At 41.2% G+C, this 16,274-nt stretch overlaps 1 protein-coding gene across 5 annotated transcripts in view; it reads left to right on the top strand.

The window, feature by feature from the left end:
• Positions 1 to 15,676, top strand: part of LOC147304978 (band 4.1-like protein 1) — a 49,586-nt gene extending 33,910 nt beyond the window's left edge. For 2 of the 5 annotated variants that reach the window (XM_086276404.1, XM_086276405.1), the window contains exons 10-24: positions 897 to 994; positions 3,698 to 3,873; positions 4,132 to 4,358; positions 4,982 to 5,020; positions 6,113 to 6,142; positions 6,567 to 6,722; positions 7,093 to 8,160; positions 9,336 to 9,386; positions 9,791 to 10,198; positions 11,088 to 11,309; positions 11,398 to 11,457; positions 11,639 to 11,728; positions 11,844 to 11,924; positions 12,608 to 12,724; positions 12,833 to 15,676. In XM_086276404.1, coding sequence (XP_086132530.1) covers positions 897 to 994; positions 3,698 to 3,873; positions 4,132 to 4,358; positions 4,982 to 5,020; positions 6,113 to 6,142; positions 6,567 to 6,722; positions 7,093 to 8,160; positions 9,336 to 9,386; positions 9,791 to 10,198; positions 11,088 to 11,309; positions 11,398 to 11,457; positions 11,639 to 11,728; positions 11,844 to 11,924; positions 12,608 to 12,724; positions 12,833 to 12,838 — 2,829 coding nt within the window. In that variant the 3' untranslated portion in view covers positions 12,839 to 15,676. The remainder of the gene's footprint in view (positions 1 to 896; positions 995 to 3,697; positions 3,874 to 4,131; positions 4,359 to 4,981; positions 5,021 to 6,112; positions 6,143 to 6,566; positions 6,723 to 7,092; positions 8,161 to 9,335; positions 9,387 to 9,790; positions 10,199 to 11,087; positions 11,310 to 11,397; positions 11,458 to 11,638; positions 11,729 to 11,843; positions 11,925 to 12,607; positions 12,725 to 12,832) is intronic. The other 3 variants (XM_086276408.1, XM_086276410.1, XM_086276409.1) reach the window with 3 other exon arrangements.
• The last annotated feature ends 598 nt before the right edge of the window (positions 15,677 to 16,274 follow it).

Below are 16,274 nucleotides of genomic sequence, written 5' to 3'. Positions count from 1 at the left end.
CAAAGCAGCGCAAATAGTCATTTCATGGTTTGATAAAAGTGTTACTTCTGAGATGTATCTTGCTGCACACCATGTGACAACTGCAGAGAGTATTTTATCAGGCATTATTTATAGACTTTAGAGATGCCGTTCTTAAAGATTTGGCTGATAGGTCATGTTTTTATTCTTGTCCTTCTCTCTTTCTCGACTTTCGAGTGTGATTAGCCAGTCGGGAGGATTTGCATTTTCATAAAGGATTTTACTTACAAGTGTAGCAGTCACGTTATGCTCGCTCTGGTTTTTCAACTCCCTAAAGTTATTATGATTTCCCTTCATTCTTTGGCCTTGAGGGTATCTGCAGTGCTTTATATCCACAGTTAAACTGACTTTGACATCTTCATAGTGAATACCAAGTCCATTCTGTGCATACACTTTGTTCTGCAGATGTATCCTCTTAAGTCAGCTGTCACTTTAAATTTGCCTGGAGGGTCATCATTGTGGTTTAAAACCACTTTTATTCTTATCTGTCCCCATAGTGTTTTTGTGTGGAACTAAAGTGCTTCCTTTTGTGAATGGACTCCTCCCAATGTTTAAGGACCTGTTATATTGCTAATAACCTATTGATCTGAAAGCATTTTCCTCCCTGTTCACACAACTGAATGTCTGATGGACTGAGTGCATGAACAACTAATTTATAGGTTGGTTAGAGATGGAAAATCTACCCGTCATGGTAGCAGGAGACACAAGGCGAGTAAACAGAAAACACTGATTTTTCCATTGCTGCAGAGTAAACACATTTCACCCTGCCGCCCTCCCTCCATCTTCCACTTCACTTGCTTCCCTCACTCTCTTTTTCTTCTTCACCTCCCCGCCGCCTCCTCCTTTCACCACCTCCACTCATGTCCCTCATCACTCAGTATGAACAGTTTGAGAGCACCATAGGCTTCAAGCTGCCCAACCATCGGGCCTCGAAGCGATTGTGGAAGGTCTGCATTGAGCACCACACCTTCTTCAGGTAGGCCTTAATGCTCACCGATACAAACAGCACGTTTTCTGCACTGTGCTCACTCTGACCTGCATGAACCTTGGCACAGTAGACCTAGAGTATCCCTAAAGTGTTGATTTTCTAACTATTGATTGTAACAGTTTTCTTAAAGAGTCTGTAGATGAGTGATAAAAAAAATGCTCTCAAAAGAGTTTGGAAAATTTCTTTGATGGTTTGGAGGTAGGAAGAAGAAAACAAGTCTTGCAGCAAATACATCAAAATGAATCATAGGAAAGTAATTTGATATAGGTCATACAGTGTGAACACGGACCTTATTTGTAGGATTTGTACTGAAAAATTGGATATTTTTAAGGGTTTACACTGATTTTTTAAAACTTTGTTAGTTCCTAGAGTCAGCAAATATATGATAGAAGAGAGAGCTTTCTTGTCTGCATGGTACAGTTGTGGTCATAATTTTAAATGCACTCATGATGGGCATTAATTTCATGGTAATTTTGACCGTTTAATGAACTGTTCTTTTTTCAAGAACAGCATATATCTTAAATGAATAAAATGAAAAAAAAAAAAAAACCCCAAGTATTTGGTTCCCAGGTTTACATTTATTTTAGATTTTCTCTAATCCAGATAGGATTAAAAGTATACATGCAGGCTCAAATATATAGATAATTGGTTAAATGTCTCTTAGCAAGCAGCACCTAAACCAGATGCTTTTGGTAGCCATCAACATCTTCTTGTATAACTCTGGCGGAATACTGAGCACTGTTCATGGCAGAACTGGTAGAGTTCATTTACACTGGTTGGTGTCCAGGCACACACACACACACACACACACACACACACACACACACACACACACACACACACACACACACACACACACACACACACACACACACACACACAGAGCGAGAGTAGTAAACAACTTTATAATATGGTTGTGGTCAGTGCATTGGAAAGGGGATTCCAGAGGTTTAATGTTAGCCTACTTTATCAGTTCCAAAACTAGTTTGGGATCATTTTCTTGTTTTTTCCAAGTTTTGATCATCTAGCTGTTGAGATTAAGTTGAAAACTTTGGAGGTAATCCTCCTTCTTCATTTTTGACATTCACTTTGTACCACATACCATTACCACTGGTGGCAAAACAGCCCCAGAGCATGATGCTACTGCCACCATGCTTAACAGCTGGTGCAGTGTTCTCAGATTTGCAAGCCTCACCTTTACTCCTCCAAAGATATGTCTTGTCATTTTGGCCAGATAGTTCAATCCTTGTCTGACCATAAAAAGAAGGCATTTGTCCATGTGGGCAGCTGCAAATTTCTGTTGAGTTTTTGTTGTCAATTTAGGAGCTGGAGCGTCTCTCTTTGTCACCACCCTCTCAGTCCATAGAGATGAAAAACTGTGGACAGTGATGGTGGCGTTACAGTGGTATCCAGTTCATGGCAAGCTTGAGCTTTGGTAGTTTCTGAACATCCTAACCAATTTCCTCTCATCTGAGGGTGGCAGTTTGGGTCTTCTTCCAGATCTCGCATGCAAAGTGGGGGACACATCTCAATAACTTGTACGCACGTGCAAGTGTCTAAATGGAAGATCCTGAAATCTGCAATTGTTTAGAAATGGTCCATCATGCTTCTGGAATGGCCTTCATAAAGACCTTACCTCAATCCTATTGATGATTTGTGCACTATGCTTAAAGGCCATGTCTGTGTCAGGAAACCAACCAATTTACGTGAATTCTATCAACTGTGCCAAGGTCAGATATCCAGCCTGGATTATGTCAGAAACTTGTTGATGGCTACCAAAATCATCTGGTTGAGGTACAACTTGCTGAGAAACATTTAATCAAATATTTGTGTGGATTTATGTATACTTTTGAGCCTGTTTGGATTAGATAAAATCCAAAGCAATTTCAGACTTGTGCACCTAATTCTAGGTTTTTAAAATCTGAACTATAAAATAATTGCTGGAAAATTCTATTTTTTTTTACTTTCTGATTTAAAAAAATATGTATCAATTTGCATTGAGTTTCTGCATTAATTTGCATTGCTTTTTTCTACAACCAGTATTTTCTTTTACAATCTATTGCTTAAATTTAGTCTGCAATTTCAGGTTTTTCAGGAAAAAAAAAAGACTGATGACGTAGAGGTCTCAGAAATTCATTAAGATTCATGTAACATTGTAACTCATAATACACTTAGTGTTAAAGGGTTAAAGATGTATCCAGTGCAATCATTCCATCCTAGAAACAGAACACTTTAAAGAAATCACTAGAAAGTCCAAAATTACCACAACAAAAATGCCCATGATAAGTATAGGTAAACTCATCAGACAGGATATGATTAGCTTAGATGAAGAGAAACTGTTATGAGAGTCAAAAGTTATGATTTAAAGACTTTAGACATGCTGTTAATGAAACACAGGTGGGCTTTGATGAAATCATGAAAACTCATGAAAACATACGAATGTTGGGAAAACGGGAAACACAACGAGGTCAGACTGGATGTCAGTCAGACAAACTGATAAAAGACTGAGAGAAGGGCAGGACTAAATAAAGCACAGAGTGCTAATTGGGTAGCAAGACACAGGTGGAGGCAGGAGATTCTTTAGTTAATTCCAGTAAATTTCCAGAGAAATCAATAAATAATGGTTCCGCAAAGCCCTATCGAATATGTGCCACATATATTCATTTTTAAGTGAACTGAACCTTCCTGCAGGTTGGTTTCCCCAGAGCCACCTCCCAAGGGCTTCCTGGTGATTGGCTCCAAGTTCCGCTACAGCGGGCGGACCCAAGCCCAGACCAGACAGGCTAGCGCTCTGATTGACAGGCCCGCTCCACAGTTCGATCGTTCTGTTAGCAAGAGGTACCTGCTGCCTCGAAGCATTGACGGAGGTAAGAACCCAGACTCTTTCACTGTCGGTATGGACATTTGCCGTGAGGCAGTTTGTTCTCTCCACAGAGTAAAAATATTTCAGCAAGAATGTTTGTTGATTTTGTGTTGCAGCCCTCAAAGTGAAAGGGGCCAGACGTTCCTTGTCAAAAACAAGAATTAACATTAGATTTAGATATCATTTTATGCGCAGCGCATTCAAAAGCTTAACCTAAAAACTCCTGGTGTTTTATGGTTACCCTCCACTTGCTTTCAACCAGCCTCGGCTCTTGGTGACAGTATGGACCAGCTGTCCCAACGAAGCTCCAGTGAGCGCACACAGTTCATGTCTAGAGAAGATCTGGACCAAGAGGGCAGCCTAGACCTGGACCACGATCAATATCATTATCAAGACCAAGATCAGGACCACTACACAGATCAGGAAGACGATCAGAAGCCGACACTGGGTGCCAATATCTCACCACCGACCAAGACTTTGGAGCTGAAGGTACCAGATGAGAGGACAGACTTGAAATGCACAGAAATCCGACTTCATTCATGCTCTGATTTTCATAGTTCAAAGCTGTACAAACAAATTACATGTCATTGTTAAGAAGAAGAGAGTTTCTATTTAGCCACAACCGATCAATCAGCAGTGCAAATGAAATCAACACATCTGTTAAATAGGATGCTGTAAATGTAAAAGCTACATCGCAGTTTTGAGGACACTGCAGAGAAATAAACAAAAAGCAATTAATCTGATTCATTGGGAAAGGTAAACAGCACACTGTGCATCACAACTGAAAAATATCTCACATTAACTCATCTTCTCTTTCCTCGTTCCTTTTTTATTTAAGAATGTAATCACCTTTCCTATTTTTCTCTCCTTGGCTTAATTAACCTGATTCCCGCTCTTCCGGTTATGAGACTTCTCAGTATGCACCTTCTTTTCTCATCATTTTTCTTAAATCATCTCCTCAAATCTAACTCGACCTCTTTGTAGTACATAAAACGTCTCTAACCGAGCACCCTGCCTTTAACCAGTAACATTCTCTTTGTATCACCGTAAACTTAACAATCTTAGCTAACCTCTTCTTACATTTCTGTCCTGTGCCTTGTGCTTTCCTTCAGGGTGAGGAAGCAGGCTCGCCTGTAGACTCAAAGCCAGAGGTATTTTGGTATTGGACTTTGGTGTCTGTATACGTGCTTTTTTTTTGGTCGTTCAAGGTCATGTGCTCGTGCACTGTGTTTGTTAAGCACGACCTGTCTTATGCCTGTGTTGTTTGTCTGTAAAAGAAATGTTATTTCTTTTGATTTCATGGTTTCCAGGATTTCGGTAGGTATAATCCGTGGAAAATGCATGAATTGATTTTCAAGAAAAGACGAGAAATATTATATATAGATTTAATCAAGCTTTTTGTTTTATTTCGTATTTTCCTGCTGGAAATAGTTGTTTCACTGGAAAGAATGATTAAACTGTAATAAGCATTTTGATGCTAAAAAGAGTAAGACGTCTATTGAAGAACTGACTTATTTTTCTCGACTTGCAGCACAGTTTCACCAGCATGCCTCTGCAACAGTGTCCCCGTATGACATTAGAGGGATTGTTTGTCACCAGCAGGATAAACAGATGGCCTTTAGGCACTGTAGACGATTCAGTGAATCGGTGTTTCCCCACTTTGCAAATCTACCGATCCACCAATTAAACTGCCCCAAAATCTACATCTTTGTTTAATTTAGAAATATATTTATTTAAAAGCCATCTTTCTCTATGCTCTTATTTGTTTTGTAAAAGTCCTGTGCAGGTAGTTGTGGTGCTGTTTTCTTGACTACTGCAGGAAATATTGGCATCACATTAGTGGCTTAATGGACTCTTTGTTTGTGGTTTTGTAATGCCTTCCCATCAAATCTTTGGATCAAGAAGTATGGGAATAATCCTCCTCCAAACCCTTAAGTTCAGTCAATAAATGTCTTCATTAATTACCAGTTGGCTGACACTGAAATGGATTGTCTCTCTCTTCTTGGCAGAACATTAAGTGGCTTAACAATCACAGTCCAAAGCCTCAGTGGTGTCAACTGTTTCTGTTTGTCAGTCTGGCTGCCTGCCTTTTTTGACTCACCTGCAGCATTTTACCTCTTTGTCTCTGCACGCATCTGCTCTCTTTCCCCACCTCCACCCCCCCAAACTCCTAACCCTTCCGCTTTGCTCGAAAAAAAACCTTTCACTTCATGTCGCTTGCCCCACCTCATCTGTTGGACAAGGAACTGGTCACCCTTCGGCCTAAACAGGAGGTACAGCTTGTCATCTCTTTTTGGCATGAGACGTGTGTGACTCTCATCAGGTGTTCAGTGTTTGTTTGTTTTGTTTTTTGTATTCATAACTGTACCACTCGCAGTTTGAAAACAGGAGTCAGCAGTGGAGCTCCTGAAAACAGATATATTTTCCTACAGAGCACATAATCTTTTATGCGCTTTGTACATTTTCTGGTCATATCTAAAGCCTTTATTGGCCATCCACGTGGTACAGTTTTTACTTCATAAAGAAAACAATCCGTCATGCTACCTACCTGATCAGACAGAGCTTGGTTACGATTGTTCATTTTCCAGTTAAATCCAAATCGACTTCATTGTGCTGTGAACCAGAAATAGACTTAGAAGCTTTCTATTTATGCTGTCTTTTTTTTTTTTTCTGTTTTTCCTTTCACTGTGTGAGTAGCAGTTCTTGGACAAACCAGAAGACGTTATACAAAAGCACCAGGCCAGCATCAACGAGCTGAAGAGGGCTTTGAGGCAGCCTAACAGCAAAATGGCCCAGAGAGAGAAACGCATCTCTTCAGCTACTCCTCCTGGAGGGACTCCGGAGCGGAAACCAGTAAGAATGACATTCTGTTTCCAAGTTATGGCACATACTATCATTGTTGAAATATATATATTACCATTTTCTAAACAGGTTGTATTGGTCCTAGGCCAACATATATATATCTTCACAGAGTATGCCAAAATTTGGATTCCATTAAACCAATTCACAGAAAAAAAAACCTAAAAATGCTTTAAAATTTACACAGTGATACCCCCCAGTTGTTTTTCTTTGGGATTTTTTTTTTTTTGTGTGTGTGTGTGTGTTGTTTTTTTTTTTTTTTTTACAATTCTTCTTTACAATAGCAATGTGGGGTAACAGTAATGAATGGAAGAGCCGTTTATCTAGTTAGGCTAATGAAACTGTCTACTCTATGTTAACATAGGCGACCACTGACGCCAAATTGATTGACAAGCAGGATGCTTATGAAGGAACACTGGACTCTTACTCTTACGTGGAAAAGAGTAAGACCTCTTCAGAGGGTAGAGACACATTTGCAGTGACATCTTGGACTGAAGCGAATATGAACAATTGCCAGACACGCCCAGACTCTGGAAGAAGTCGACATGGAACATCTCCAAAGCGGGAAACTGAGTTTATTGCAGCAGGACTAAGAGATATGAACCCCATGGCTGGTACAGTAGCAGCTAATGGGCATCATGAATCTGTTCAAATTCGGAGAGCCATTCAGGAAAATGGATATGAGTCTCCACCTGAGAAACAGGCAAGAGAACTGAAGAAGGATTTAAGACATGGCCACTTTGAGCATCGAGAGAGGCCCAAGAACTTTGAAACTCCAGTGGCTTGGGATTCTGTCCCAAAGGGCAGTGCTTCAAGATACAGTGAGGCTTGGAAAATAAAAGACCCAAGCCCTGTGGGAGAAAAGGATTGCAACAAAACGGGGAACTCACACACAGAAGTAACAAAAATAGTTCCTCTCAAGCCGCAGAGATCAAAGAAGTCTATAAATAAAGAGAACAAAGATTTAAACCCTCAAACGCACAGCCAGCCTGACAGAGGCGTCTTTGGTGCTGCCGGGGATGTACAGATGACAAAATCTTCCTGTGAGTCAGGAAGGAGACTGGATGATAATGCTGTACCACTGTCTGCCACAGATGTTGTCAAGGAAAACACAATGGACACCAAATACCAGGGTGAATCTACAGCGTTGTATCAGCAGCAAAGTCAAACACATCAGCAGATTAGGAATGAGTTTTTCGGACAACAGGAGCTCAGGGACTGCAGGGACTCTGCAGGCCAGTGGACGAGAGGAAGCGTTGCATTTGAAGAAAATTCTCAAATCACCTCAGAGTTTAGCGCCAAATTTCCAGCAGCTCCCCCACGCACTCTCCCCCTGAAAACACAGTGGTCCCGAGACAGACTGAGCAACATGGACAACAGCCACATCCACCACAGGACGCCCAACCAAGAAACAGCCAAGAGGAAGCAAGCGGTAAACCATCTGCCCCCCTTCCCCCCCCAACCTGTTTGTCAGTCATCGGAAAGTAAAGCATTGCATGAGCTTCAGGCGATGTGGTGCAAATTGTTTTTGCCATCTAAAAACAAACCTTCCAAAAAAAATAAAAAATCACACACACGCATAAACTTCAGAATTCATGTGGCTGTGTATGAGAAAGCAAAAGTTCACGTTCCTTCGCATCGCCTCATTGACCGACTCAGTTCACGTCCATGGCCTAGGGGGCATTTTGCTTTCCCTTCTTCCCCTCCGCAAATCTTGACATCTGCTTGGCCATTTCAGAACGCTGTGGGCCTTTAAGCAAACTTCCCATTGCTTAAGCTTCAGGCGTCCCTTCTATCCCACCTTAACTTGTCACGTTAATACCTGGTCTCTCCTTCCAACACTCAGAGCGAGGGTGACTGCTGTTGCAAGGAGCGCAAGACCTTTTTCCACCATTTTTTTCTTTGAAACCTCTTTTTCTACATAATTTGAATCCTTTGTGTAAATGGCTGAGGAGGCCATTTGAACCAAATGTTCTACCTTGGCACCTCTGCAGCAAAGCAGAAAAATGAAAAAGACGATTAGATGTAATCACTGGCTGCAGAGCTGCCAAACCTCTTCAGGGTTCAGGCTTTCATATGCCGCATTTAAAAATATGAATACCTTTTCCCTGAAAGGGAATTTTGAAAAATCAAACCTTTCAGTGCATGGCATTACCATTGCACTTGCAGTCATTTTTAATGATGTCAGCCTGTGAAATATACCCAGTTTGCATGCTTTTGACTGCAGCTTAAAGGCTTTGGAGTTTGGGGGATCTCTCACATTGTGTGTTTATCGTGCAGGTTTAGGAAAAGCCCCAAAGTTTATGAATGACTTAGACATGTTTGCTTACAGATAAGAACTCAACAGTGCTAAAGCGACATGCTTAATAGCGGTGAAGGAAGAACACTGCAAACTCGGGCTCTCCAGATATCAATTCTTTCATCATGTGCAAAAAGCAGAACTCGACGTCAAAGCAGTTTCAAAGAAAACTTTTTCTAACTTTTATTTTTGGATATGCTTACACACATTAGCTATAGGGAGACGGTATAACTTCTGGCTGCATTTCGGTGAATTCACGCATGCTTTCATATCGTTGTTTGCTCTTTGTTTGTTTGCCTTTTCCATAGGAGACACCTCCCACCCCTGCTATCCATGAGGAGCCTCTCAGTGAAGCTTCAGTGAGTCATCCCTCGGCTCCTCTCATATTTATTATGTAGTCACACCTTGGGAAAAGAGTAAATAAACTACAATTAGATATTTGACAGATTTTATTCAAGCTGCTCTTTGAGGCGTGTTTGTTTTTGTATCCAAAGCGTGGAGATAAACGCACAAAAGCACAGCCCATAAATTCATATTTAATCAAACGGGGAAACTGAATATTTTAAAGTGCCAGCTCGACATCATGCCTAAATCTGATATCTAATATTTTGTGCCGCTGTTAAATGTTCAATAAGCATGTTTCCATGTTTAATTGTGATCAGAGATCAGAGTAGAGAAGCTAATGTATGTACTTTACATGCTGTACATTGTCTAAAAGTGCAGGAGATAAACCACATCGAATTATCATCTGTCTCCTCTATAGAGGGAACCATGGGAGAGGCGCCTGGGCTCTGTATCAGAGGATGATCAGGACCACGAGATCCTGTACTTGAAGGAAACCCACCTGGGCATTGAACGAAAATGTTCCAGCATCACAGTCAGCTCTACATCCAGCCTGGAAGCTGAAGTAGATTTCACCGTCCTCACGGACCTGTACACAGGCATGGAAGAGTTCTCCAGGGGTATGTCGGAGCTGGGAGAGAGGGATCTGTCACCTGATGGGGGTCTGCGCTTTGGCATCGACATGCTCCAGCAGCAACAGCAGCAACCCTCTGAGCCACCTCCTCCCTTAGTATCGGCTCCTCTGTCCAGAAGAACCAGCAGCAGTCCTCCAGCCAAACAAATCCAGGCTGAAGAAGTCCGACCAGAAGTCAAACGGTCCGATGTCCAGGTAGATCAAAGTTTTCAGATCAGCTGTGTAGAACCACTGAGAAGTGTCTACTTCTTTGGTTTGTTTTGTTTTCACACTGCGCTATTTTTAGGCAGCTGAAAATATGCATCTTGGCTCCTTTTTAAATTCAGATGCCAGTGCAGGAAAGAATGGGTGTTAATTTGATCTGAAAGCAAGTAGCATGAAATCATTACTCTACAGTTTTATCTCTCTGCATGTTTGTAACCGGGCACTTGAGAAATAAATAAAGCCAAGCGTGAATGCAATGGAAATAACAGGAAGAAAAGAGCTGAATTCCTCTCCTCCCCAGCACTTTTCCCATAACACCAACCACATCCACGCTCTGCGTCTTTCCCAAGTTTCCCAACAAAGTGTGATGACAAGGTAGTTGTAGGTGAATTCATGCAAGTTTATTCACAAGGCTGTGGTTTGCCTGTGCAGTGGGTGGTCAGAGGGAATGTAACAAAACAGAAAATTATGGGTTCATGATTTGAGTTGTAAAAAAGCTGGGCGGCTAAAAGTATTCAAGCTTCTGACACCTCTAATGCACTAAAATCCACAAATGAGCAGATGAAGTGACTGTCATGAAATATGCAGGAAAGGGATGTGCTTTTAGTTTGAAGTTTTAAAGAAGGTAAACGAAAGAAAACCCACTTTGTTCTTTTCCTCGTTTTTTATGTTTAACTTTTTACTAAAGTAAGATATCTCTTAAGCTTCCAAACTTCAGACTCTCAGGTTGTCTTTTGCTTTCTGTTCTGATTAAATTATGTTCCTTTTCGCAAACAGGGGGCTTTCAAGCCTTTTAAAAACCTCCGTTTCTGCACAGAGTCTCAGAACAACACTACGAACTATACACACTCTTAATAATATAAACATTCCTTCTCTTAAGCCTGTAGTTCCCAAAAAACCAAAGAGATCAGTCCCCGTGTCTTCATCAGTGGACCGAGATCAGTCACACAGAGAAGGCAGTCGTGTCTCTGCCGCCGCACCACTGAGCAGGGAGGGCAGCGATATCAGGCCCACGCCAACAGTCAGAAAGACGGACATCAGGACGGAGACTCAACCCAATGGGTCAGAGGTCACCACGACCATCGTGGAGTTCACGGATCAGGTTAACTTCATATTTCACTGCTAAAAATGTACAGAAAGGTAGACCTGTAAAATATCTGGACATAATCCAATCAATCTGTCTGTTTCAGGATCACGGCATCACTGGACTAAGTGAAGTTTCTTACTCTACAAGACAGAGCGTTTCTCCTGTGAGTACAGACAGGGGGACCTCTCCAATTTTAACTCAATCTGCAGCACACTCCTTCTTGTTCTCCAGGGTTCAAACCTACTTACAAAGCCCAAAGACACGAATTCAGGAACACACATCTGACTGAATGTCATAAAATATGGTTCATGTGTCTTTGTAATATTTGCCTCATGCCTCCTCAGGTGCACAAAGGCAGTCTTGGCAGAGAGACATCAGGCTCTCCCATCCTCGTCTCTGAAAATGTTACCTCAGCTACCACTCATGTTACAAAGGTAGAGAAGCTCAAGTAAAACTCACAAAGTGCACATTTAATTTATAATTTAGTGCCGCTCATCTCCTTTAAATGTTAAGGCTGTTAAAAGAAAAGCTGTTGTCTGTATGCTGCAGACAGTGAAAGGAGGATACTCAGAGACCAGGATCGAGAAGAGGATCATAATCACAGGAGATGATGATGTAGACCAGGAACAGGTGAGCAGAAATTGACAAATGAGCTTTGTTACCTTGGCACCCCAGTACGGTTCAGTCTTTATATTAAAGTGGTGTGATTAGCTCGCCTGAGAACAGTGCAAGAGACTAATCAATTTGTACATGACTGAAGCAGAGGAGTAGCTAACTTCCTGGCTACGTTTTCATAGTGTATGCATCCCTCATTGTTCATCAGCTATAAAAGCTTTTTGGTTAAAGACGGGCCCTTCTGAGTTGCTAGACAGTTTTTAAGTGTGTTTTGTGATTTTATTACAGCAAATCAACTTTTTAGCTGATTTTTATATAAGAACTCACAAAGCCTAAGGCTAAAATGTTAGATTCTTTAAGTGGGCAAATACATTTACTGACTAGATAAAATATAAAATGAGCATTTGGGTATCTAAAGACCAATTTTTAAAATGAATTGTAATTCCAGCTCCCTTTGCGAGCACAAATCAGTATTCAAAGGAGCTTGCAAAGAAAAGCGTCTGGACTGTCCTGACGCTTTTCTTTGCAAGCTCCTTTGACTACGATGACCTGGATTACTGAGAACCTTCAGACACAAATTGGTATCTGAACCTGTGTTCTGCTTTTGTAAGATACAGAAAAGTTCCATAAGGTACTTGGGTGGAGGGGTTTAAGCAATTCATTTCATTCAGGACACACACTTCACTCTTTCCTTTCAGGCTCTGGCTATTGCCATACAGGAGGCCAAGCAGCAGCATCCAGACATGCAGGTGACTAAGGCAGTTGTTGTCAGGGAAACAGAATCATCCACTGAGGACCGACACGGTGCATCAGAGGTACAGCTGGCATCTTGACGCCATGCAACAATGGATGAGATTTTTACATCCTCTAAACTCTTTTGAGGTTAAGGGATTTAACATCCACGTCTCCTTTCTTTGCTGCAGTCCTGATTTCCTGAGACGAGAGTGCCCCCCTTTGGACAAGAAGCGTCAGTGCCCGACTTGAAATTGCCGCCCACCATCCCAGTCGATTAAGGACTACTGCCTGAGGCGCTCTGCCAGAGCCTCTTATACAAGTTCACACACAAACCTGAAACAGGACTCTTCAAACGATTTAATTTGTATTTGAACGTTTCATTATAGAAATCGTCATCATGTTCAACAGAGTGACTTTTTTTTGCAGTCAGGCTTCACAAGTAAGAGAAAAAGAAAAAAAAAAACATTTATTAATTTTACATGGTTGATAACATGCCACAAGAATTCCAAACATGTGGAAAAATTTCAGACATAATTCAAGTAAATTCCCTGCAAAAAATCTCAGGGTCTATATGTTCAAATCACTCGCTTTGGTATTTCTAAACAAAAACAGAGAACACAGGGAATTCATTGGGAAAGGGTTTTATTTAGATATGAGTGGCTTATACTCTCATCATGTAATTCCTGCTGTGTGCTAAAAAAAAAAAAAAATGTGTTCACATTGTGTCACTGAGTAATAGAATCTAGTACATGTAGCTCCAGTACTGTTAAAGTATCCAGTCAATCGCAGGGTTTAGTGAAAACTGTTTAGTTTTCATAGCTAGTCAAATAAACAAATATCATCCCATCGCACTGAATGATGAAGATGCACTGATTAGAGACGACTGCGGTCCTCTGGAGGCGTTTATTCGAGTATTTAGCGAGGACCAGTGTTAGCTATCTAGTAATATTTGACTTCCTTTAAACATATCTCACCTCGACGTGTGGGTGGTAAGTATGCATATCTGCATTTATGTCTTGACATTAGGAGCTGTTGATACACAGTGTACCTGTTGTATTTATTCAAACAGTGGCAATGTAGTTTCTGAGCATGCTGATGTTTCAGAATGAGCCCAGTCTCTCTCCTCTCCCAGCCTTTAGATACGCGCTCAGAACTCACCTGGATTTAAATCCTCATTGGCCGTTGTGTGTGTAGTAAGTAAGTAAGTACATAGAGTAGGCTTACATTCCTTGTTCAAGTCACAGAACGGGCTCCTGCATCAGTAAAAGTAGTGTCTGAGATAACTTTTGCATGATGATGATTTCTTTTGGATGAATGGACTGTAAATGACTTCAGTGGATATTAACTCATCATAAGGAGCGATGATTCTGTCAATGACGGGAACACCCTGAGAAATTACAAAGCTGCAGAGACTGAATTGTTAATAATCTAAAATCTTGAAGAGAAATGACGCGTGTTGGCGAGGGTGGAAAAAAAGTGGGAAATGTCAAGTACACAGTACACAGTTATGACAGCACACTCGATTATTCTGTTGCAGCCCTCTTACATTCTCATCTCTTCTCAAACCGCTGGTGATGTTCATCTGGTCCTAACCTAGCCGTTTTCTACTTATTTGCCAGTGAATGAACATAATGTGGCCCACATAATGTGAGCTTACGTTCTGCAACCAAGCTGAAATGGCATTATGCATCAGAGCTCTGCCGACGCTCTTTCGTGTAAAGTACCATGTTAGAAATAAGATACACAGTAGGAGACGCATCTTTGGACTTTTAGTTGTGTGTGATTTGGTACATGGATGTTAGAAGGATGCTGTAGAGATGTAACGTGCCAACTGAGGTAGCAGTCAAACTGTACAAACCCTGGTTTTGTATGAAATAACTTTATATGAGCAACTTTTAATTACAAAGTGTCAGAAGGTCAAATGCACACATTTTTTGGTATGACATGGTTTCCCTTTAAGTATACTGTCTTTAGCGTTAAAAACAATATATAACTTCTGTATCTTTTTCAGAACTCATATTTTATATATAGACCAATACATGCAGCAGAAAATTCAAACAATTGATAAAAGAAATGTCAAAAGCTGCCACTCAAGGTTTATGAGGAAATTAACAGGCTTTCAGACACTAAACTATACCGTCTATGTTCACGTGTCTAGTGTAACTCCTTTTGTGTTCCTTATTTTGGTTCCAAAGTGATGCTTAGTCATGGATGTGGGTGTCAAACTGAAAGGTGGAAAAAAGAATAATGCAACCACGCATACCTTGTACTGTATATTTGGTGCTGTTTAGTGGATCGTGAAGATGTATAGTAGTTAATGGAAATGGGCTTGATGTACACTAGGGGGCACCGGTTACCTAAAAGAAGCCAGCTTAGCTGCAACATCAAGCATACCCAGCTGAAGTCCTTCTCACCATCCTTCACTGGATCGACCAGCATGGTCTGACTTACCTCTCTCTGTCCAGAAAAGGCCCACTCACGGACATGTGACAATGACCAGACTGTAATAACCAGACTGTGAATAATCGCAGACCCTCGACTGTGGCTGAGACACCTGGTGCCGAAGTCTGATTGACCTCTGGCAGACCCTTAAACCTAACCTTGTCCTTCTGTACAGAGTTCTCCTTCTTCTCCTCCTCCTCCTCTGCAGCTTCATCTCTTCTGCTCTGCTGCTTTCCACTGCTTAGTGCTGTATCCTTGCTGTACATTGTACTTGCATTCATTTGAAAATGAATAAAGACAAGAGAAAAAAAACAAGGAGAACAAGATAAATGACAATCCCTCTGTTTGATCTGTGTCTCTAATACTATACTAGTGCTGTAAATGATTAGAAAGACACGGTTCAGGCATGCGTTTCTTTTTCAGGCAGTGAATATTGCATATTTACCTTTTTTGCATTTAAGTAGTTTCTAAGTTTTAGTGAGGAGTTTAATGAGGAGATACAATTCAAATTTTAGTTTCTGCAAAAAACACCTGTATTTGGAAATCTGGGAAAGTTATCCATAAAACAGTTTCAGGAACATGCTTGCGCGCGCGCACACACACACACACACACACACACACACACACACACACACACACACACACACACTCTAACATAAAATATATTCTCTTTGTTTTTTACTCACCCAACACACATACATATACCTTGCTTATACCAGGTTGGATCCCCTTTTGCCTTCAGACCTTCACATCCATGTTGACATGATAAAATGGTATAGATCTCTCGGCTGCACATTCATAATGTGAATCTCCTATTTCAGGTGCTCTATTTATTTGGGAATCGGTGTTACGGCCCTAGCAGGGCCTCCTCCTGAAGGTGCCTGTGTGGGCGTGTCCCACTACCTCTTCTGCCTGAGGTGTCACCTTTCCCTTTTGTGCAGCTGACTCTCGTCAGTAGTTAAGGAGATTTAAGCCCAGGGAAAGGTGAGCTCTGGGCCAGAGTGCCAGAGTGTGGTTACAGCTAGTGAGCTGAGTGTTTGTGGTGTTTGCAGCTAGTGAGCTGTGTGTGTGTTTTTGGTGGTTTTCAGCTAGTGAGCTCCTCTTTTTGTCTTACTTTGTGCTTTATTGACCAACACCTGAGAGTTGTTTGTTTCTTAAATGGTGATAGCGGCTTGTCCGTCTCTTTTA

This window comes from Aulonocara sp. 'chitande type north' Nkhata Bay, linkage group LG20 (genome assembly GCF_057382095.1).
Source record: "Aulonocara sp. 'chitande type north' Nkhata Bay isolate Kocher_YH1m ecotype deep benthic linkage group LG20, A_spYH_male_GT1.1, whole genome shotgun sequence".
NCBI lineage: Eukaryota > Metazoa > Chordata > Actinopteri > Cichliformes > Cichlidae > Aulonocara > Aulonocara sp. 'chitande type north' Nkhata Bay.
This window is presented reverse-complemented; position numbering and strand designations above follow the sequence as displayed.